The 23,879-nt window shown below is 42.2% G+C and overlaps 2 protein-coding genes across 4 annotated transcripts in view; both read left to right on the top strand.

Moving 5' to 3' along the window:
• Positions 1 to 7,026, top strand: part of LOC311501592 (CUGBP Elav-like family member 3) — a 42,154-nt gene extending 35,128 nt beyond the window's left edge. For all 3 annotated transcript variants that reach the window (XM_084563506.1, XM_084563507.1, XM_084563505.1), the window contains 7 exons: positions 493 to 637; positions 1,399 to 1,548; positions 1,748 to 1,807; positions 2,377 to 2,481; positions 3,364 to 3,507; positions 3,591 to 3,723; positions 6,348 to 7,026. In XM_084563506.1, the coding sequence (XP_084419632.1) occupies positions 493 to 637; positions 1,399 to 1,548; positions 1,748 to 1,807; positions 2,377 to 2,481; positions 3,364 to 3,507; positions 3,591 to 3,718 (732 nt within the window). In that variant the 3' untranslated portion in view covers positions 3,719 to 3,723; positions 6,348 to 7,026. The remainder of the gene's footprint in view (positions 1 to 492; positions 638 to 1,398; positions 1,549 to 1,747; positions 1,808 to 2,376; positions 2,482 to 3,363; positions 3,508 to 3,590; positions 3,724 to 6,347) is intronic.
• Positions 7,027 to 9,940: 2,914 nt separating this feature from the next.
• On the top strand, positions 9,941 to 23,600 carry cers2a (ceramide synthase 2a). Its single transcript, XM_084563508.1, has 11 exons — positions 9,941 to 10,350; positions 16,858 to 17,031; positions 17,162 to 17,279; positions 17,484 to 17,602; positions 18,748 to 18,805; positions 19,079 to 19,129; positions 19,294 to 19,386; positions 20,160 to 20,288; positions 20,549 to 20,655; positions 21,599 to 21,752; positions 21,859 to 23,600. Exons 2-11 carry the CDS (start codon positions 16,859 to 16,861, stop codon positions 21,997 to 21,999), a joined length of 1,143 nt encoding a protein of 380 aa, XP_084419634.1. The 5' UTR covers positions 9,941 to 10,350; position 16,858; the 3' UTR covers positions 22,000 to 23,600.
• The last annotated feature ends 279 nt before the right edge of the window (positions 23,601 to 23,879 follow it).

Genomic DNA, 23,879 nt, shown 5'->3' with positions numbered 1-23,879 from the left:
AATCTGAGACGCTTAAAGAGGCCTGACAGCGTTTTTTTACTCAAGATGGATGTGTTGATTTATAGTGATGATATACAATTTAGTGAAAAAATGAATCTAAAGATTCAAGATAGGAATTTTAATTAAGCAAGTAGACTCAAGATGACGCAAAAGCAGCTGCGTAATTTAATTTCATGCTTAAAATCCAGACTTTTTAGACCTTAATTGGCCGTAATGGCTGATCAGGAAGATAACAAAGCTTCTGCACTGCTTTAAAAAAATAAAAGGAGGAGGTCACCGAGGACATATTGGCTCCTCATCGAGTCTGGTCTCGACTGCATTAAACACGTTAAATGTTTTCTGGCTGGATCACGTGATTTGAGCTAGCTAATACTGGAAATCACACATCCTCACACATTCCTCATTAAACGTCTGATGCAGAGAGGAAGCAGACACAATGACATTACGTTAAAAAACACTCCCTTCCTGACTCCTTCTCTTCTCTCCCTCCAGCTGATGCAGCAGCAGGCCTTGGTGGCGCAGTCGGCCTACCTCTCTCCCGTTGCCACGGTGGCGGCGGTCCAGATGCAGCAGCTCGCCGCTCTCAACCCCAGCAGCATCATTGCCACGCCGATTGCATCCATCACCCCGTCCTCAGGTAATGAGAGGCAGAGATGTCTGGCCCCGGCCGGCCTTGATTAGATTTCTGCTCTGAAATATGAGGACAGATACGCAAGGAGAGGTGGACCTGGGAGGACAAAATTACAAACATCTATTCTGTAGTTTTTTTCCTTTGTCATTCCATAGCCGTCTTAGTATTTACCTTTAACGTATAAAATCCAGTAAGAGAGTTAGAGTAGATTGCACCCGTTTACTTTGATACTTTATATTATAGATAAGGCCTAATCTGGCTTTACATATGAGATTTTTAAAAAAACAATATGAATGTTCAATCTCTTGGAAAAAAGATCCCGTAAATGTGATTTTTTACTCAGAAACTGAAGCAAAACATTTGATTGAAATCAGCCAAACTACACTCAAGGGATGCTCTAATCTAATATTTTGTGTCCGTCCGATACTGGACAACCTTTTCACTTGAGTAAGAGACAATCAGCATTTGTCACGTGGACGAATGTATGAAAAAACAAAGGAGCATTGAGGCATCCCCACTGTGCACCAAATGTCATTACAGTTTCTTCAAATGCTCTTATTGGTGCATGGAAGTATCACCTTCTTCACCACACAGAGCCCACGTTGCAGACTTAATAGAGATAAATACACAAATCTCTGTGTAACTTTGTCAGAGAATTGTGTTCGTGTGAAACCCCATCACTAACAGATTTCTTGCACTTGAGAAAACAAGTTTCAGGGGCCTTTATATATGAACAAACTCATGCCTTTCCATCAAAATGTCTGCAGGTACCAGCACTCCGCCCTCCATCGCAGCCACACCTGTCCCTGCTCTGCCTCCGCCCATCGCAGTGAACAGCTACCCCTCCGTGCAAGCCCCACCCAACGGCCAGTCGGGCACAGAAACCCTGTACACTAACGGGGTCCATGCCTATCAAGGTACGTATCATGATATCCTTCCACAGATTCACAGGCTTCCTGCTTGTTATGTGCAACAGCGTGGGCCTAATTAAGAAGAAACGAAATGAAAGCGCTGAATGTTATTTGGAGCGTACCGATGCGCCCAAAATAGCATACAGGATACTTTTTTTTTCTGGCCTAAAGCAGTCGCTAACCACGTGTGTTTGCTGTGTCACAGCTCAGAGTCCTGTCCTGGACCCCCTGCAGCAGGCTTATACAGGCATGCAGCACTACACAGGTGAGCATTACAGGCCATGTTATTTGCAGAAATGCTTTGCCCTTGTGTTACTACTCCTACTGATGAATAATACCATGATCTTATTAAGCAGTGCGGCTGATTCATGATATCACGAATAAGCTTTGCGGGTAGAAGTGTCAGTGTTTGTAGGAGAAAAAGAAAATGTACAGATGTGCTTATAAACTCATGTTTTCATAATGTGATCTGACCACAGGACTTTGCATTTGTTAGTTCCTAGAAATAACCTTTCAGGCTGTGAAATGGGAATACAGAACATTTTATATAACATAATGAAAAGCAGCTACGTTAGACTCAGCGCTGCATGTGTAAAGTAGATGTGTTCCTCCGAAGACATAACATGCACATGTCTCGCAAAATGTAAATAACTTGCAGCACGATCGCATGAGTCACACGCCGCAAACTGTATGCAAAGCGTCTCCCAGATTTAGCAGATCTGTAGGTGGAGGACGCGGCTCTGTCGGATGTTGTTTTGAGTCAAATGAAAGGATTAGTTGGCTCTTGCCTGCCTCACGGTTGATCTCCGCTCACCTGTTCCTCCTCCCCGTCAGCCACCTACCCCGCTGCCTACAGCCTGGTGGGACAGCCTTTCCCCCACCAGCACACGCTGGTGGCTCAGCAGCCGCAGCAGCCGCAGCAGCTGCAGCAAAGAGAAGGTAAAGTCAAAGAGCCGTGAACGACTCTGGAATAATCATATCTTAAAGAAACATTCCAGTGGTTTCGAGTGTTTAGATCATTTGCCACGTATCACGCTTTACTCGGTGTCACAGATAACCGCCAAACAGTGCTTTTGTTGTAAAAAGTGGCCGCAACTTTATCTGTTTGAACAGTTTTGGTTTATTTCTAGTGAATACACAAATGACTTGTAGAACTCATTGGAATCGCATAGCTTATCAGTGAAGATAAAAACTGTGATCACGTGTCGGTGTAATCATAAATAATGCAAGCTTTCCAGATCATGTTGCATTACACAGCAGCGATATTAATACTTCCCGATAACTGTCTGATAAAATGATCAGCAGTCAATATATTAAAAGGATATTCCATCCAATAATCCGACCCTGTGTGACATGAGTTTGAAAAGGGGCGGTAAAAATAAAAAACATACATAAATAAAAAGTCATGGATATGAACCTTTAATGCCAGTGTTCATAAAGTAACAGTTAAATTGGCTTATTTCTTGTTTTCTTGGTGAAAGTGAAGCAGATGAGACGATTAGCTAAGACTAGCATTGGGAATCAATGTCAAACTTGAGCTAGCAGTCGGTTAGCTTAGCTTAGCGCAGACATAGGAAACCAGGGAAAGCAGCTAGCTTGCCTTAGAAAGAAGAAAATTAACTATTCATAACTATAAGACACAACTATTACTTTAAACTGATCTTAATTACTGATTTTATCTTCTGTTATGGCGTTTTTCATATTCATACACCTAGCTTGTCATGTATCATCATCCTCCCACTAACTGTTTGTATACTGGTTGCCTATGCTGTCATGTCTTGGCATGTTACATCTGTGTCTCTCTGCTGTCTTTGCGTACAGGCCCCGAGGGCTGTAACATCTTCATCTACCACCTGCCGCAGGAGTTCACCGACTCTGAGATACTGCAGATGTTCCTCCCCTTTGGAAATGTCATCTCCGCCAAGGTCTTTGTTGACCGCGCCACCAACCAGAGCAAATGCTTCGGTGGGGGACATTACTTGGCTTTTATCTGTTGAGGATTTGGTTTGTTACAAGAGAGACTGTGTATTTAATCTTTTCCTTCTCAGGTTTTGTGAGTTTCGACAACCCATCCAGCGCCCAGACTGCCATCCAGGCCATGAACGGCTTCCAAATCGGCATGAAGAGACTGAAGGTGCAGCTGAAGAGGCCCAAGGACGCAAACAGGCCTTACTGAAGGAGGTGAGTTGCTGCACGTCGACACGTTTCGGGGAGATGTGAAGGGCTCGGGGTGGGATTGATAGACGGCTGGAAATGTGTGTGCAAGTTAAGGAGACGGAGAGTAATTGGGGCCTCGGTACTTAAAGGGCTGTCTTTCATGTGGAACTGAAGGAGTCAATAACCCTACAGTAGATTAACTTTAATGGGGTGGCAGCACTAAAAATACCATCAATTTGAAATACATTTCAGGGATCAGAAGATACCTTTGTTGTGTAAAAGTGGTTCTTTCTTTTTCTTTTTTCTTTTTTTTTTTGCTCAGTACGTAGGGACACTTTGATTGAGATCTTTACTCGCTCCTGATGTTCTGTCTAACCAGTGTTCTGTCGCAGGGTTGAATGCCAACTGCTGTCCGTCATTAATTTTTTGTTTTATTTTCATTTATTGTTTTTGTGCTGTGCCATATGCCATTTTTCCTGAAAAAAACATCACACCACTCTCAAGACTGTCCCGTCCATACATATATCGTGGAGACGTGCGTCGCTATGGCTACGGTTGCCTAGCAACCGCTAAAACCTTCCCCCTTCCTTCTCACTGCGTTGTAAGTTAATTGGCCTGTGTTGGTTGCTGTGGCGATATTGCCTGTGATGGTTGCCATTAGCAATATATATTTTTATTTTTATTTTTTTATTTTGGGCCGTTGCCTTGATTCACCATGCTCAACTGCATGGCGGGTTACTGTGGCGACCATGAACTGTGTTTGGTGCGTTGTGAGTTTCCTCTTATTATTTTGTCCTGGTTTTTTAATCCTTGCAAACACTGATCAATAATTGTCACTTTACCTCAGCATCTGTAAGTAATTGATTATCATGACATGCCGTTTTCTTTTTTTTTCTTTTTTTTTTTTTAATATTTCCTCTAAAAGCTTCAGCGCTAAAAGCTAAATCAGATCGTTGTCCATCAAATATGGATGCAGTAGAATCTTTTTCTTTCAGACTTTATTTTTTGGTTTCGCTGAGTTTCCTTTCTGTTGTCTGTCATGATTATCATTCTTACACATCCCCTCTGTTTAGTTGGTTGGTGTGGTAGTTTTCGGTGAGTGCGGGGTTTTTGGTTTTTTTTGTTTGTTTGGTTGTTACTCAATTCCAAGTGACTTTGTGCCTGAACTTTGTTTGGTTTTTGTGCGACTGAAAATGCACCGAACGTGCCCCTGTATATGGTTGACGATATTGTATTTGTGTACGGACGGCTGTGTTTGCGTGTCTGGGACGAAGGCGAGGTGTGTGCGCTCGTATCTGTGCGTGAGGGTTTCGTGTTGAGTAGATGTGGAATAATGTCCGTGCGTATGTGGACACGTGTGTGTGTGAGTGTTGTACCAACTGAGACACTAACCTTACTCTAAAAGGTTTTGGGTAAAGCTGTTTGGTTCCTGTGACACGTGCTGCTGACTGAGGAACTGCATTCCTCTGTAGGAATTCTGGGACTCCAAAAGCATAAGAAATTATAATAAATACTGTTAATATTCAAGTAATAAAACCCTAAAATGTATGCATTATATTCGAAGCACCTAGAAATTCACGATGCGGCTCATGCACAGAGTATCTGCAGGTCATTAATAAGTCTGAAAAGGTACGAACTCAGTCGCCGCCCCTTAAAAAAGTCTGCTTATTTAAGAAAGATTAATCTATTCTTTGTAAAATAAATCAAATAAACCACATTTGAGAAGGTTTCTCGGCCAGGAAAACACACCAGGTACAATTTAGTAAACTCACCTTGCAGCTCAAGAAACAAACCTCTTTAATAAATACTCATTATAACTGTTCCAGCACCCCTTAACGTGCAGTTTTCTCCCATTTTGCACCTCATATATCTTTGAAGCTTGTTTCAGATCTTGATAATGAATGTTTGCATTGAGAAAAATATTTATAATATATTATATGAAATGTAAAGTGTCCCAAAATAACTGGAATATGTTAAATTAGAGCAGGATTTCTATGAGATAAAGCGTTTCTAACTGCATGTTAAGGGGCTTTTAAAGTATCTGATATTTATTTATAAGGACAGACAATTTGGATTTACTGCACGCGTGATAAAATTTAGACAAAACCAGCATGAAAAATACTTCTCAAAAGGTCACACATAGATTTTCTGGTACCTGCAGATGCTCTGTTTGCAGCGATCTGCATCACAAATAAACTACCCGGTGCGTGATTTGAAATGCAAAAATCATATCCCAGGGAAACGGTACAGTTTAGCGAACGACACGAATATTATTCAAAACACAATGCAAAGTTATCTGCTTTCTAAAATTTGGACGGTGTACCCCCCCCTACCAGAATTCCTATTGTGCATGTTCTGAATTAATTTGCCTGCCAAAAGAAATGACAGACTATTCTCTTAGAACGTGCATTCACTTGCAGCAGTATGTCACTATTACAGTTGCATGGACACTAGTTGATTACTGAGACTCCCCCCCTCCCCCTGAGGCATCAGTGCAAGCAGTGTGTATTGCAGACACCACTCCACTTCCAAAGTCTTAAATGGATGTGTTTCATTTCTGTGATTTGGTTTAAAATGCTCTGTGCTTTCTCTTTTTTTCCCCCTCTCTCTCTCTCTCTCCTCTTCTTCTTCTTCTTCTTTACCTCCAGGAAAACCTAAGAGTTCAATCAAGAAAACCACTTGGGGATGTCCCAGCCTTTTTTGGTTGTTTGACCAACCGTATAGCACAGGAGCGACACTTCACAAAAAGCAGTATCACGTGACATGCGCTTACAGAATAAAAAAAAACAAAACAAAAAACAGCAGTAATATCAGCAAGATATACATTCACAGAATCAGCATTTGCAATATCAGAAGTGCTCCAGAGTTCCTATCATTCCACAGCTGGATTCATATATATTATGTACATACTCTATTGTCGGCAACAAGATATACATGTTAAGAAAAAGCATATCACTGATGTTATTCTACTGAACAGGGTTCTACTGTATAGTGTGATTTGTGGTCCAAGGCCAGTCTACACAGTTGAAGGCAAAAAGAAAATACTATTCTGTATGATTACCATTGGTAATATTGTTATGTAGAGTTAGTTTTATTATTTATACGTAAATTAAAGAGAAAAAAAAAAACCTGGGGTAATTAAACTGGAAGAGAAATGGATCTCCTCTCGCTGTACATACCTTGGTTTAAAAACGGAGGACTTAAAAAAAAGCTTCACCCGTTAAGTTTCTCTACTGCCACTACTTTTAAAAATTAACCAAGCGGAAGGAAGGGCTGGGAATTTTTCTATCTTGATTTTTTACGTTTAATTTATTTGGTAATCGATCTGACGGCGAGGGAGGGGGGGGCGGGGGAGATGTGACAATTTCTTTTTTAATTTAAGGAGAGAAAAAAAGAAAACAACAAAAACCAGAGGATTCCTGTGGTCTTCAAGATGAGAAACACACACTTATTATAGAGTTTTTAATTGCATAAATGTACCTATGGAAGTAAAAAAAAAACAACAAAAAAAAAACAACAACATGTTTCTTTATTTATTCTCTACAATCGCTGTTTTAAAACATATGTCTTTAAAAGAAAATAAAGTACAGTTTAGAAAAAAAATGGCGACGTGTGAGTTGTTTTTCTTTTTTTCAGTGCAAAATCAAGCAAATCAAAAATTCAGATTCTTTTGTTTTGTCTTTTTGGTTCAACAGAAAATGTAGACAAAGGTTGAGTGTGGCGCTATTAGCTATTCTGGGGTATTTGCTGCTCTCTATAGGCCTGAACAAGTATTGAGGAAAGTGGAAAACATCTGGCTCAAGTTGTGGTTGAATTTAAAACCAAACCGACCAAATGTTTCAAAAAAGAAATCATGGAAACATTTTCATTTTTAATACAGGCTGCTTTGAGTGAACTGTCATTGCTAAGTGGAGCACAACTATATGTGTAATCTGCATTAGAAACAGACATAGTTTTATTAAGCCATTCCCTCAAGGTCCCATGATGATATCTGATGACTGTGCACGCATGAATATTGAGCTCAGATACGAAAAAGACAGAAGAGGCTGACGAGTGTGTAACCACAGCTGCACTGAGTCGGTCTGCCACAGCATTTTGGGTTTGGTCTGATGTGTCCAAGCACGCCCTGGTCTGCTTTGGTATGTCTGGAGATATGAGGGGCGATTAGTGCCACAAACACAAAAAACCAAGTCAGTGTGTTCCGCTAACGCTGGAATTTGACAAGAAAAAACACGCACAGATGACTGTAGACCGAGAAACTACATTGTTAATGTTGGGTGGTGGTGGTGGGGGGGTACATGCATTACATGCAATGATAAGATAAGGAAAGCATACAATATGTTTGTAGTTTGGAATCACAAAAATGTGAAGTGTAATCCTATGGAGTGTAGCTTGGAAAAAGAAGCGGACACTGCCTTCAACTCTTATAGGTGGTTTAGACCAGGGGTTCCCAAACTTTTCCATGCCAAGGCCCCCCAAACAGCATTAGCTTCTGGCCGAGGACCCCCTTTGCAAACCCACAGACAATGCCACAAAATATGTAAAGAAACATCAACTTTTAGAATGTTTTTTCTTATTGTATTCACTATATAATAATATAATAATGATTGAAAATAATTAGATTATATTATTTTATTTTTGCAGTTTTTTTTCTTATCTTCCCTCCAATTGTCTGAGGCCCCCCTAGCGGCCCCCACTTTGAAAACCACTGGTTTAGACTACTGAGTTAAATTGTCGCAGAAGCTATAGCGATTTAACGCAGAGCATATGCAGACCCTAGCGCTAACCCTAGAAATGTAACTATGTGTCGCGGCGACGTGGACCACAAGAGCTGTGATTGGTCCGCTTGGTAGTAGCGTGTTTCTGCTTTAGTATTTCCGGCTGCTTCTCCATCTCTCTGCAATTTTCGAATTGATTGTTTTGGATCAACAAAGATGGAACACATCGAGGAGAGGTTAACTGAGGAGGTTCGAAGATACAAACATTCGTATGACTTGTCTTCGGCGAAAGTTTCAGTCGACATTGTTGAAAGTGAAGCAGGAAGTGGAAACAAAAATGAACCCAACTGGAAAAAAATACACAGCGGCGACTAGCGTTTGAGAGGTGTTTGAGCCAGACTAACGAGCACACAAGTATAAATGGCTCACACCGGCGCTATCTATGTGCGTAAGTTACGGCATCTAGTCCCGCAGTACTTTAAATGAGCTGAGGCAAATTCAGAACTGCATTACCACTAATGGCCACTAGGTGCTGGCTCCAAAGAAACCTCCAACTTCAATGAAAAACAAATATGAAGTTATTAGTTAAATTTACTTCTGATCAGTGTGCTGGTGGTCACTTTAATTTGCAGACATGTCTGGTCAGGAGTGTTTGACAAGAAATCCTCAAGCTCTGAGTCAGATCCACCCTCCACTCCTCCCTGACATCTGAATCCCGGCACTGACTGTAATTCCTTCCGTCTCTGAGTAATCATGATACATGGATATCAAATTTCACATGGGATAAATAAAGTCTCTTTCTGTCTATTAAAATAGTAAAGTAGCAATACTAAACACCAGTCTCAATGTGTTAACGCCGCCACAATGCACACTGATCAGCCACAAAATTATGACCACTTATCCTGTGACAATTCAGTGTTCTGCTGGGAAACTTTTAGACCTGGCATTCATTCATGTGGATGTTACTTAGACATGTAGCACCCACCTAGACCAGACCAGGCACCCCCACCCTATAGCAATGGCAGTCCTTTATGACAGCAAGATGCAGCCTAACACAGGCACAAAAACAAAAACAGTTTAGCAAAAATATGAAAAACACCTGACCTTTTAATTCTCTAGATCCCAAGCTGATCAAGTATCTATGGGATGCACTGAAACAAACGTGATCCACAGAGGCCCCTCCCCTCAACCCATGGGACCCAAAGGTCCCCACTCACAACATCCTGTTGCCAGACAACACAGGACACCGCCGGAAGACCCATGTCCATTCTCTGATGAGTCACAACTGTTTTGGACTCACCAGGGAGACCTACATATTAACAGAAAGGTGGTCATAATGTTATGCCTGATCGGCGAATGACATGAAAGCCGAAAGCACGTGTCCTAGTTTGCCCTGTGGAGAACGAGCCTCTTCTCGTTTTAGCGGCACTAACCACACGTCATACGCTGCAGAAGCTCGCGTCACTTCAAACAGCCTGCCCCCTTTCTCATCCTCTTTTTCAACATACTATATGAAATCCACTTTATCCGACCAATTGAAGCACCCGGCTGAGTGGCAACGGGGAGACAACTTCGATGAGAAGAGGGGGGCAAAAAAAAAAAAGTGAAGTGTTTCCGCTTTGTGTCAGTTCATAGTCACGACCACACTGGGGGAGAGTTTTGGAGGAGAAAGTGCGACATAGTTTTTTTTTTTTTTTTTTCTCCTCCTGTTCTGAGAATGTGGCGAACCTGAGGTAAGAAAGGGAAGAAGGAGGCGGATTGTTGCTGCTCACTGATCAAACACCCAAGTTGGAGCGTCTTTAATGGCGAGAACTACATGAAAACCGCTCGGCGGCGACAGGAACAGAAGAAGAAGAAGAAGAAGAAGGAGCAGCATCGGAGCCGGTTTATATTTTCAGACTACAATATACCTGGCTGCACACGGTGAACAGAGGTAAGAGGACTGCACCGTTACACGATGGGCGATGCTTTCAAGTTAGGATTGTTAAAGAAAACCTCGACAAAAAAAAAATCAAAAAAAAAAATCGTGCGCTTCATTCTCGGACGCACACGCGGCTCGGTTGCTATTTTTAGACAGAAACTGGAGATGATTCAAGTTTTAACGCACCAACAAACTTCGCTCCATCTAAATCCCCTCTTGAGAGACATCAAAGTTTAGCTGGCTAACTTAAAACAGGCCTGCCACCTCCTTTATTATTATTTTTTCCCCTTTTTTGTTCCTAGTCCTGATGTTTGTGGTGTTTGTTTAGGAACACCGAGATAAAAAAGTAAGGTCGTTGAAAGGCTTCCGAGCTTAACCGACAAAACCACCAACGGTCCGCTGTGGGGGGAAGTACTGGACTTGTTTGCAAAAGATAAAACGGCCATTTATATCGCCTGGGGTGCAATTTACGCTCAGAAGTTTTCTAACGTAAAGCGGAGATGTCGCCAAGCGAAGTTGGGGGCAACTTTCGCTTTTTGGCGCGCTGTGTCCGGACGACGTTAATCGTGTAAACGCTCTTTTGAAGTAGTAATTCAACAAGAGTAAATGTGAGTATTGTGAAACTTGTTCAGAGCTCCATCTCACTGAGTCAGACTGGCTGTTCCGCTATGTCCGGGAGACTCCCCGCTTGCGCCACGCGTGCGTACTGGTGCCACTCCCTGCAAGAGTTTACGCAAGTAGCGTAGGCAGAGTCAGGCTGGTGAACTTAAAATGAAAGGAGAAATTATACTACGTCCTGCAGCTCTATTGAAAATGCACACGCTTGCCACTTTAATAGGTACACCAGTGGAAAAAAACAAATGCACTCCAATATAAGACCCCTGCACGAAATCTCAGCTCAATCACTGTTATAATGTTCAGTTTATTGTAAGAGAGGTGATGATTCAACTGTAACATGTGTTCCCTGTGATGTAGCCCAGCCCGCTGACTAAAATAGGGTTGTCAAAATAATGGAAACGCGCGTAAGTTCAACACAAAACCAACAAACTGCAGCCACCGAAATGAAAACACAGTTGAATCAACAGCTCTCTCCAGTTATTTTAAACTAATGCTGAATACCACAACCTTAAAGGAGCTGAGATTTAGTGCATTCATTTTCACTAGTGTACCTAAGTGATTGTCAAGCGAGTGCATCTGATTGAATTAAGCATTTTATTGTCTTATTCTTAAGGCTCAAAATCCCACATTTGCCTCCAAGGACTTGACAGTCTCTGCAACACGTGATAGTCTCCGTCCTAGGAGTTTCCGGTTGAAAGCAAACTCTACTAAAATCCCTTTAAACGATAATTTTATAGATTTGACACATAAAAGAACAGTTTATGAGTCATGATTTTCATTACTTGGCCAGTAAAAACTATATTATGCCTCTTTAAAAGTGTGGAAAAATGACAGTTCAGATTCAGCCAGGGTTTCAGATGTGTCGGCGTTGCTTCTGAACGACCACAACCCCGCTCTGACACACAAACCGCTCGGAAAATGTGGACCAACTCCCTCCATTGTGAATCAGACTTTTGGCGTCATTGTTGTGCTAATGTGTTTAACAAGGACCACAAGGTCAAAAAAGTCTGCAAACACGTCTCTCGTGTGCTCAGGAAATGAGCGTGCTGTGCATACATAGTCATAGTAGTACATGGTATGGCAGATATGTCAGAGTGTGTGCAGAGTATGTAATTTATGTGCTCGTTATGACACATAGCCCCAGCCACTGACTCATGAGAGGCCAGACGTCACCAGCTTATATATTCATTCATTCATTCATTCATTCATTCATTCATGTTCTGTAACCGCTTGTCCTGTGAAGGGCTGCGGGGGCGCTGGAGCCTATCCCAGCTGTCATCGGGCAAGAGACAGGGTACACCCTGGACAGGTCGGCAGTCTTATCGCGGGGCTGCTTATATGTATATGTATTTTTAAATTCAAGATCATATTGGGCTGCAGAAATGTAAAGGTGCTAAGGGGAGTTATTTGGATTTTATCTGAAGTCAGTGTTGCTCCCTAAAACATATTTTGCTGTATGTTTTCTCGAGGCCTAACAAAAGGGTCAAACGTCGCCTACACCAGTGTGAGCAGTTTATACTTGTGCGCTCGCCTTATAAAAACGCCACCCAAACTTGAGTCGGCGCTGTGTCCTTTTTTGCCAGTCGGGTTCGTTTTTGTTTCTACTTCCTGCTACACTTTCAACAATGTCGACTGAAACTTTTGCCGAAATTTTGCCGAACACGAGTCATACAAACGTTTGTATCTCCAAACCTCCTCAGTTAACCTTTCCTCAACGTGTTCCAGCTTTATTGATCCAAATCAATCAGTTTGAAAATTGCGGAGGCGGAGAAGCAGCCGGAAATACTAAAGCGGAAACACGCTACTACTACTACCACTACCAAGCGGACCAGTCGCAGCTCGTGCGGTCGCGTAGTTACATTTCTGGGGAGTTGGACGTCAGACTACGACGTAAGGGTTTGCGTAGGGTCTGCGCTGTCGCCGTAGCTACGACGCCAAATGGATGCAGAAGCCTAAACCGCCAATTATATTAGTACCAACTGTAGACTGGTTAAAAAATGTGTCTCACAGCAGGTAAGTTTTCCTTACAAAGTGGCGATATGGAGACTATGAGGAGCTGAAATTGCTCAGACAAAGGTTCTAGTGAAAGATGATAATGAGCTGTGTTTTGGAAACTAGTGTAGTTTCTTGGATTCAATACAACTAAAGGCTAAAAGTCTTGGGTTTGGCCTCTGCAGCACGGAACGTGGCTCTTTGTTTTTAATCTGGGTCAGATTATATGAAAGTGCAATACGTGAATTTGTGTAAGCATAGAGAGGGCATAGACATGTTCTAATCCATGCTTGCATTTGTTATGAGCATCAATCAGACCGTAGATGCAGCGGTCCAAAAAGATCTCCGCTGGACCTCCACTTTGGTCTTTCCAGGAACAGAAGATTATCCAACAAACCGGTTCTTGCGCACATAGTTGGTCTTCGTGATAGGGGATCGGTTAAGAAGGCTCGTCTAAAGCGTACTTTAGCTCGTGGAGGTTGCACCCACTGAGCTGCTGGGTGCTCGCTGTTGATCTCTGTCAGTCAAAAAACACTTCAGGAAATCATATGCCACTAGAAGCTCACTGCTCCAAAAAATAAAAAAAGAGCGGCTGCAGCTGTCACTCAGCTGTCACACATGAACCCCAATGGGACATAAGATTTTCTATTCCATCTCGTCTGTGCGTACTTTCATTTCTCCTGCTTGTAAAATTGGCAGTTTGGGATTAAGTTTCAGTTCCTGCTCTGTGTAGTGTAAGTTGTTTAGTTTAGATTAACTACACACTAGATGTGTACTTAACATTTAAGAAGCAAGATGCACAGCTGGGAGCTTTTGAAGCCCCGAGGTCGGTTTCCAGTTCCCCCTGTTTGACAGAAAATTCTCTTGCACGTTGACACAAATCCTATAATTTGCTCCGGGACTGAATATAAACCTGCACTCATTAACGTGTTTAACCAAAACTCACAGAGAGCCCATTCTCTGTTTCTCTGTCCGGAGAGAACTGATTCAATTTAAAAGACTTAACCTGATCTGCCGTCAGCTAGGCAGCACGGTGGACACTTTACGAGAAACAGGATGAGTTTATTTCAGATCTGACATGAGAGGTGACAAAACCGGAGGAAGCCGGTTTACTAAAATCCGAACACTCATTAGCTTCAGAAGTTGATGTTTGAGCGTTAGTGCTTCAAGATGAGTTGACGTAACTTGGGCATCCATTCGGTTGAAGACAAACCAAGGCAGGCGAAGGCAGTTTGCAGAAGTTACAAGGCATTCACACCAGAGTAACAATAGGTTAAAGTCCAGACTCGCAATTGAATTTCCTTCTTAAATGATTTGCATCGAAAATGCGCTCGCACACTAAACGGTAAACACAAAGGTCAAGTGCGACAATCGGACTCGGAATCTGCTGATGTGATCTTGTAGTGAAATCCACAAGTGACTAATAGTGTTCTCGCCCGAGTTTATTTGACATGAGATCTGTTGCTTGTCTCTGCACTCTGTTGACAAAAGAGTTAGTGTGTTAGTAGTGCTGCTCCTTCTACAGCACCGGCTCTCTGTAGTCTTAAGGCAGGAACAAACCAAACGGATATCAAAGAATTGCTGGCAACAAAGGTCGACTGATGTCACCTCATGTTGTCTATGTTTAGACCAAGAAGCTGCACTTGATCGCCCAACAGTGACTACAGCTAAAGGAACATAGGAAACGGTTCTTTGAAGCAGCAGGTGACAGTAGTCTGTGTTTATTACCGTTCACAAAGTGGAACTGGAGGAGCTGTGATTAGCAGGGAAGCTATCAGAATCTGCAAACTGCTGTACGGAGCTGGCCTCTCATGAATCACACTGATCAGGCTGCAATTTATTCTTTCAAAATATTTGCTCAAATACTGATTGCACGTGCTGATTCAGCTGAAAAGCTGGCGACAGTGTTGGACACACTGGGAAATACTAGGGTCAACCCTTAGAAATACAGGAAGTCTTAACCCCATTCTGCATATAAAGCAAATCACTTGTCTCTTGCTTTGTAGCTGCTAGTAGGTCCCAAGTGGAGGTTCAAGGCTCTAGTTTCCTGGTATGGTTGTAACCCTCTTGTGTATTTCGTGGGCTATCGACCTTTGGGGAGCTCCGTGTTTGTGTCATATTTATAAATCATGTTTACAAATCTCAACGTTGGCGTCAGTTCAGCTCGGTAGCCACCCACTCGGCATCACCTGCGACTTTTTTCATCAGTGGTTGTCACGTTACTTCCCGTCTCTTCCTCTCTGTAGCCCCTCTTTAGAAAAACATCTTTGCTTTTCTTGTTTGTTGGCTCCACTAATGTAGCAGTGTCCTCACAGGTCTCTGTAAAACTTAAGGACACGTGCTCGTCATTTAAAGTAGAAATCCTTTTAGTAGCCGCCCCAAAACAGATTCAGGAGTTCCTATTCAGTGGAGCACTATGATTTGCGCAGAACTTTTACTTCGAGCTTTAAAATATTTCTGTTTGATGTCATCCTTTTTATTGGATTCAATTTGAGAATGCACTGATCAGCCACGACATTAAAACCACTGACAGGCAAAGTGAATAACACTGACCAAATTGTGACAATTCAGTGTTCTGCTGGGAAACCTTTTGGAGCTGGCATTCATTCGTGTGGATGTTACTTAGACATGTAGCACCCACCTAGACCAGACCAGGCACCCCCACCCCATAGCAATGACACTCCTTGATGGCAGCAGCCATCCCCAGCAGGATGCAGCCAGACACAGACACACACAAAAATGGTTGTTGACCTGGCCTCCAAATTCACTAGATCCCAAACTGATCAAGTACCTGTGGGATGATCCACAGAGGCCCCTCCACTAACAACATCCTGTTGCCAGACACCACAGGACACCCTCAGAAGACCCATGTCCATTCTCTGATGAGTCACAAGGGAGACCTACACAATATTAGCAAGGTGGTCATAATGTTATGCCTGATCGGTGTAGTTCTCCATACTATGCAGCGGTGATTTGTTATTATTGCATCACCTTTGCGTATTTTTATTTATTTATTATCCCTCCGTATCAGTGATTACATTTTAGTGGGCAAAGGTCACTGTGTCCTCGCATACCACCTTCAAGGCCATAACTCAGGAATTCATGTGCTGACTGTGACACAATTTCTGTGAAATCCCTTTGAATAACGTGGCTGTTGTCTGTTTTAAATAAACTGGAGTTAATGTGAAGATTGAAGCATAAAATACTGAAAGTGTGCGATGTAACACAGCACAATAGTTTAGTTGTAGTTGTGTAGTTCTGTTTCCTCTAGAGGTTATAGTGGAAATAAAATAACTGTCAGTCCAGAAAATATCACGAGCCATCTTGCTCAAGAGATTGTGTAAATTACGCAATTTCCTTAATCCAATTCAGATGCACAGTGTGTCATAAATCAGCGAGAATTTATTATGATAAATCTGTCAAGTGTAACTCAAATGTTGCAGAGGAAGCTCGTCTTTCTGACCTTTCTGTCGGCCTTTTTGGAGATGCTCAACGTGTCAACTGTTGGGAATGTGGCGCATCTTTAAACCGCGTGTTTGAGTAAATGTCTCGTCCGGGTGCAGAAATGGCTGATGTATTTTCAGGAGCTGGGAAGACTGAAGCTAACCTTAGTGCCCCGCGTGAATCCTTTTTATTTTATTGCCTTCTGTGATGCATTACAAAAAACCTTGCTTTATTATCTCCCTTCATCTTCTGCAGGAAGTGCCCAGAAGCCTGTTGCAGATGCTCGGCGTGATTAATAACCTCCAATCAATACTCATTCCTCTCTGTTTCCTCTCTGTCCTCTCAGGATATCGCCACGGCTGACTTAGTTGCTGTATTTACCTCATTTATTATTATTTTTTTTATTACCCGTCTTAATTTCCTTCTGCCTGATACAAAACTCTCCAATCTCTCTTATGTCTGTAGGATGTTGTCACGGCTGAGCGAGCAGATATGGGCCGACTGGATTTGGTTTCCTGAAGGCCACGGTTGGAGTGACTTGACGGATCACGATGGCAAAGTCTACCCTAAAGTGCAGGACCTCTGGGCTACGGTTCCCATTGCTTTCTGCTTCCTTGTCATCAGACAGATATTCGAGCGGTGAGTCATCTCCCGGCGGTGACTTGTCACAGTATTTGCTTGTCTCCCTCCTCTACCTGCCTGATTTGCATGCATCATTCTGACAAATGTGAGGTGATATATAAGCCCGGTGCGCTTCTCCTCTTTCCAGGACAGTAGCGATTCCTCTGGCCTCTCTGTTGGGAGTGAGTGACAAGCAGCGCCTTTGTGCTCCTCCAAATCCCATCCTGGAGTCCTATTTCTGCAGCACATCAAAGCATCCCACACAGGTACTCGTCCTGCACAGATGAGGTGTTGAATCCATATCGCATGACCTTTGACAGTAGCGCACCTCGAGCCATCTAATAATTACAGGATCCAGATGGCTTAGACACGAATGACAACATGTCTTCACACCTGAGTTTGCTAACCTCATTTCGTGACACCGAATACAGGGCTGACCCTTCTTTTCTTTGCCGTGCTTTTGTTGTCAGAGCTCCATAGAGAGTCTAAGTAAACAGACGGGCTGTTCAGTGCGACAGGTCCAGAGGTGGTTCAGGCGGCGGAGGAACCAGGAACGACCCAACAAGCTCAAAAAATTTCAGGAAGCCAGGTGGGTCAACGTCAGATATCGTCATTATTTGCCTTGACTGGAAATTATATTTGACCAATAACAAAGTCCTGATGCGTTGTCACGGAATCTTTACTACACCTGCAAAACAAATTTCAATGATGATATTACGGGCACAGAAATGCGTGTCTCGGGCGCCTTCATAATTTAACCTCCACCTGCTTGTAAAAAACATTTAAATAGGTTTATAACCGTATAACCAGCGACAGGCCATGAATGAACCTTGCCTTATTTTAAGAGGTTACAAGCTGAAAGTGTTAGAAAGCTGTGCTTAAAGTCTCCATGAATTTTAAATTGAGTGTTTAAATATTTATATATGACACGTCTTACGCTATATGCTTTCTATATGCCAGTTTGGTACCATTTATTGCAAAAAAAAAAGGCTTTTAGTTGTGGTTATTTGTGGTATTTTAGAGTTTATGATTTACCAGAAACCATCTAGAAATATCGATGACCCCATGCTGCACTTGGAGGCTTGTACTCATTTTGCAGCCAATTAAATGTATTCACACGTTTTGATGCCCCTCCCCCTCCATCAGCAGCTCTTGAGAGCAGGGCTGCTTCCCTGTTTTCTAAAGGAACGTGTAAATATCCCGATTTGAACGCCCGCTCTGCTGGCCTGCCTTTATCGCGGAGGCTTTCAATCTCAACGACCTAGAAACCTACAACATGTTGCACCTCCACAATCTCCCTCGGCAGCAGTTTAATCGGTGAAACAGTAACAGCGTTTTATTGCTCGTGCTCTTGTAAAAGCTTTTTCACGAGCATCATCTACGGGACGTGTGCGTTCTAATTATGCTGTATTTAACTGTTCCTTTGTGCACCCATGGCTGTTTCATCACGGGCTGTCAAAGCGGTCCCACCCACAGAATAGGAGCAGGCATTTCTCGAAAGGCTGTTGTAAAACAACCCCAGTGATAAGATATTTATTTTTGTCTTTTTTGTATTTATATCTATTAATTATAATTTTCTCCAGACGTTTTAAACGCAGCACGTCTTGCACTTGTCCCTTAAACATAAACGTTTTGTGCTAACGTTTGCATATAGTTGGTGTAAGATGGGATATTTTTCCTGCTTTGTGTTGTGTAAAATTATTCTTTACCGCATGGTTGTGCGTTCTCTTACAGTTGGAGATTTACCTTTTACCTTGTTGCTTTCTTTGCTGGCCTGGCAGTCCTAATCGATGTGAGTACTCGGTTAAAATCTGCATGCTTTAAATAAAATTCATTCGACTAGTTTCAAAACACATAAAATACTTTTATATAACACCTGTAGTGATGACGTAGTTGGAAAAATGTCCATCCTTGTTTCTTTTTTAAACAATAAAATGTGTTGACTATCGTATTAGATTATTATAAACAGGATTTATTTTTTATTTTGTTCTCGCTTTGCATGACAGTGCCTGTGGTGTTGTGTTGGCCGCCATCTTTAATACTCTAATAATCTGTCTCCCCTCAGAAACCATGGTTCTATGATATAAAGCAGATATGGGAGGACTTCCCAAAGATGGTAACTAATTTCACTTCATTTGCATATTCCCCTATTTGCTTTAAGGTGCAAGTAAACATGCGTCACACATAGCAGAAACCGGTTTCTCTTCCACTTTTAAGTTAATTAATTGTTTGCTAAAGCACCGAGCAGCTGGAATGAATTAAATTTTTGCTCTTTTCCAGCCGCTGTTGCCTTCACAGTACTGGTACTACATGATCGAACTGGGCTTCTACCTCGCGCTGGTTTTCAGCGTAGCATCTGACATCAAACGTAAGGTGAGTGTTAGCTCTCTATACTATAAATCCACTCAGAAATCTCCCATCGCAAGCGGACGCTCACTGTTCAGCTTATTTTGAGGCGTGGATGTTGATTTCCCGCTTAAGTCCTGACTTTCTGCACAGTCAAGCTGTCACCGTTTATTAAAAAAGTCCGGTTCTACTCCTTTTCCACGCTTTTTTTTGTGTGAATTCATGGCGACTGCGCGGCTGCCCAACATAGCCAGTGGGTGATGTCTCTCCTCGGATGTTTTCTTGGTTAATGAGTGACCGGATCTTTGTCGATCTTGTGCTCCGTGGAGGTACAGGTTGACCATTGCATCCCGCAGGTCGAAATGTAGTTGTGAAAACCGGTCGACCTTCAAGCCCGCCTTTGTGACAGGGCTCGTTTTATAACCGCGGTCCACAAATGCAAGGAGCTAATCCTTTAAACGCCTTAAACGGCGGCGTTTCTGGAGTTTTCTGGAACGTGTTGAAATTCACCCCGTCCAGTTTGAGGATTTGTTTTGTAACTTTGTTTTGTGGCTTTGTAACTTTGAGTTTTTACCCTTCTGTATGTGTGTGTTTACTTCCAGTTTATAGCTTTAAAACTGTGTAATCTGCTGCGTGCAGAGAGTTAATCATTTGTAAAAAAGAAAACAAATCAAAAGAAAAAAACACTGCATCAAGCAGACGAGCGCTGTCGATTAGTGACCCATCTTTACAGCTTCATCAATAAGTGACCAAACACTGGCAGGTTTGGGAGTTTACATCATCTCTTTCTGTGTCACCAGGATTTCAAAGAGCAGATAATTCATCATGTGGCCACCATCACCCTCATCAGCTTCTCCTGGCTGGTGAACTACATCCGGGCAGGGACTTTGATCATGTTGGTGCATGATGCCTCCGACTATTTAATGGAGGTATGACGACATATTAACCGGGTAGACCATAAAGGGCTTGAATGTGTTATTAATTAATACAGTAGTTAAAACAGTAGTTAATATTTTTATAGTAAAGAAAAAATATATATTAAAGCTCCCCTGCTGAGTAGCGTGATAGTTAAGAGCACTGGGCTCCTCTCATCGTTCACTCTCTGCCCTCTAGAGGAGAATAAAGGCAACTCTAACACCGTGATCTCTCTCTCTCTCTCTCTCTTTTTCTTTTAATCTTTCAATTCCAGTCGGCCAAAATGTTCAACTACGCGGGCTGGAGAAGAACCTGCAACTTTATCTTCACCGCGTTCGCTGCAGTATTCATCGTCACCCGCCTCGTAATCCTCCCCTTCTGGTAAAAAAACAAAACAAAATTCATATAGATATATGAACATATATGTATGTAGCAGTAGGCTTCCTGTTACATTTGAGTTATGAATAAGAAAGCCGGCCAGATGTTTAACCGTCTCTGATTCATATTTGGCTGCTAGTGTTTTCTTGCAGCCGATGTTTTCGGGGGCCACCGTGATATGTGAGCGTTTTCAGCGAAAAAGCAAAAATGTGAGATGTTTAAAAGTGGCAGAAAATGCTTTTAAAAAGATGAGATGAAACACCTTAATGCATTGTCTATGCTAGCAGAGTCTCCTATAGCTTACATAGGCTTCTATAGCGTTCCATAGAGATGCATAGTTGTGATAAACATGCAAATCTGTGGTTGAAAGAGCTCACGGGCTATTGAAATAAAAAAATACTCTCTCTCTCTAAAAATATATATTTGTGACATCTTCATTAGGAACAAATTGAAAAGCAGGCCAAAAAATTTGTGTATTTTCATGCTATTCGTCGGCATTTAAAAAAAAAAGTTGTAACGTGCGATATGTCAGCGCTGCCACTCACTGCAACACTCCACTCCGGCTTGACAAATAATGGAAAACAAATGAGGCTAACGTCCCTCCTCCTTTGCATATCACAATAGCAGTACTGTACACATTCATTAGGAAGACACAAATGCCATCATAGGTGGGAAGCAGCCGTGAAACGATACGCCGTGAGCTGCTGGCGCCTCATTTCGCTGTATTCAGTTTATTAGCGCGCAGGTTTAACTGAAGCAGGCACAGACTTTTACGTTTTGTTTTGCGGAAACTTCACAAATTTGCTAAAAGAAGCACAAAAAAACAAAACAAAACAACAACAACAGAGCCTCTGTCTCCATTCCTGGCCTCTGTCAATGGGCTTTTGAGGGTGACTGTAGGTGGCTCTGACTGGCCTCTCTGTTCTGCCTTTGTCCTCTTGTCCAGGATCATACACACGACGGCTGTGTATCCGCTGAGTCTCTACCGCCCCTTCTTCGGCTTCTACTTCTTCAATGGGCTGATGTTCGTGCTGCAGATCCTGCACATCTTCTGGGCGGCGCTGATCGTGCGCATGGTCATCAAATTCCTGCCGGGCAACGTAAGAAACTCTCTCTCTCTCTTTTTTTTATTTTTCGCACCTGTGCAGGTTGGTAACGATGTTTATGCAGGTTGGTAACGATGTTTGCCTCTGCCTCCCTCTGTAGGACATCGTCGAGGACGAGCGGAGCGACAAGGAGGAGACGGAGACGGAGGACGAAGATAACGGCCGCGAGCGGAAGTCTAAAAACGGCCACGTGCAGAACGGCCACGCCCACCTCAACAACAACCACAGGAAGGTGGAGTGATTGGACAGTGAGAGATGGAGGCTGCGTGAGGAGGGACGACGGGCCCTCACCTGAAAGCCAAAGAACGTGAGCGTGGCATTTTGGAAGAGGCAGCACACACACACACAGATATATACACACACACACACACACACACATGCATATATACATATATATGCACAAACTCATGATAAGAGCCTTCCTGAAACCCCAGTAGACCAATGTGGACAATTACACCTTTCTGGATTACACTAAATTAAACAAGAGAGGAAGACCACAGCGTGGGACCACGATGATCTGCTTTCAAGCAGCAGAGTGGTTTTCTTGTTTCTCTTCCTCTTTTCCTCGTCCCTCCATCGTCCTCTTCTATTTGGCAAGATTTTGTGCTGTTGACCAAGTTGCCGCACGTGCCTGCTTGCAGCTTCGTTTTATTACTGGAAGTGTTTTCAGATGATCAGGACGGGTGTTCCCTTCCTGCCGTCGTCTAGCACTCTTCTAAGTATTACTGCCCTTAAACTTGACTGATATTTTGCTGTAAATAACCACACCGCAGTCTGAACATTGCGATGATCACTAGCACGAACGTGGCAGTGACTTTCTGTGGACCATAACCCAGGTTTAAGTCGATATACTAAGATCCAGACTTTTTCACTTAACAATAAATCTCTACCAAGGGTTTGCGGTTTGGTTCCCTGCTAACGGTTTTGAGCCATCGTTGCTAAAATATACGCGTTCCCGTCACAGTTCAAAGTAAATATTCGGTGATAAATAATAATAATTTTTAACTGTTCAAGAGAAGGTGCTACATTCGCCACGTGTACTGAAATGTGCCTTAGTCTTAAAATGCTTTAGGGAAGCAGAACGCACAGAGATCATTTTTAAGTGTTGGTTTATGTTTGATGTCTTTTTAGTTGCGTCATTTTTATTTTTTGTTTTTTTTTTCCGGTCCAGACTGCGGTCTAAAATTTGGGAGCAATATGTCTGAGCGTAACCCAAATCAATCAGTAATAGACTGAAAGAGTCAATGGCGTTTCCATTCAGTGTTGTTTTTCACATCCATCCAAAGATGCACTTTATGGCGTTGACTACAAATCTAAAATAAATAAATAAAAAGTTAGTTTAGTTATAATTGATTCACACAGAAATGTGATTTTCCTTATATTAGTTTAAAGAGTATGATTTAAATTTTGTTTTATTATCTACCCTATTTGTGTGTTTTGTTGAAAACAAAAGAACAGTCAAATGAAATCCTGAGTAAAGAGGTAAAAAATGAAACACCAAAGCATGGTTTACATTTTTCTATTTCCTTGTCATTTTCAAGTGCCTTCATCATTTCTAGTCTTAAATGTAAAAAGAAAAAAAAAAGAGAGAGAGAGAGAGAGAAGGAGCAAGAGTGATGAAAAGTGATTTCTGTTCTTTTATCTGTACTTCCGCCGTCTTCGTTCCCACAACACATCCAGCACGTCGCACTGGGCGTTCCCAAAAGCATCTCGACCAATCGCCTGCAGGTCCCCCCCCCCCGAAGAGCTTTGCTTCTACTGAAGTGCTTTTATTCTGCGTCATGTGTTGCTCAGATGTAAAATCCTAAGGATGGCGATGATAAAGATAACTGTGGACAACTATTCCGTGTTTTTTTTGTTTTCTTTTTAGTGTTTTCTTTTCATTTTCATTTGATATTTGACTTTAATCTGAAGGTTCAACTTCCCGTCTTTAAATATTTAGTGTTTTATGATTTTTAAATAGCAAAAGTAAAGCTCCCACCAAACTAATAATGGCAAAGTAAATAGAAAATTAAACATTCAATAGACTTTTTCATTTAGGATCATAGAGAAACATTGACTAGTCTCAGATTTTAGTTATTTCTGTGGAAACTGGGATTCTTTGGACTAATATAGACTAAT

Source organism: Chelon labrosus (genome assembly GCF_963514085.1).
Source record: "Chelon labrosus genome assembly, chromosome: 16".
NCBI lineage: Eukaryota > Metazoa > Chordata > Actinopteri > Mugiliformes > Mugilidae > Chelon > Chelon labrosus.
The sequence above is the reverse complement of the archived record's forward strand: the minus strand, read 5'-3'. Positions and strand labels throughout refer to the sequence as shown.

Coding starts and splice junctions, on each gene's coding strand:
- cers2a (XM_084563508.1), top strand. CDS start 16,859: ATGTTGTCACGGCTGAGCGAGCAGATATGGGCCGACTGGATTTGGTTT. Junction 19,387..20,159: donor CATCTGACATCAAACGTAAG/GTGAGTGTTAGC, acceptor CTGTGTCACCAG/GATTTCAAAGAGCAGATAAT. Junction 21,753..21,858: donor TCAAATTCCTGCCGGGCAAC/GTAAGAAACTCT, acceptor CTCCCTCTGTAG/GACATCGTCGAGGACGAGCG.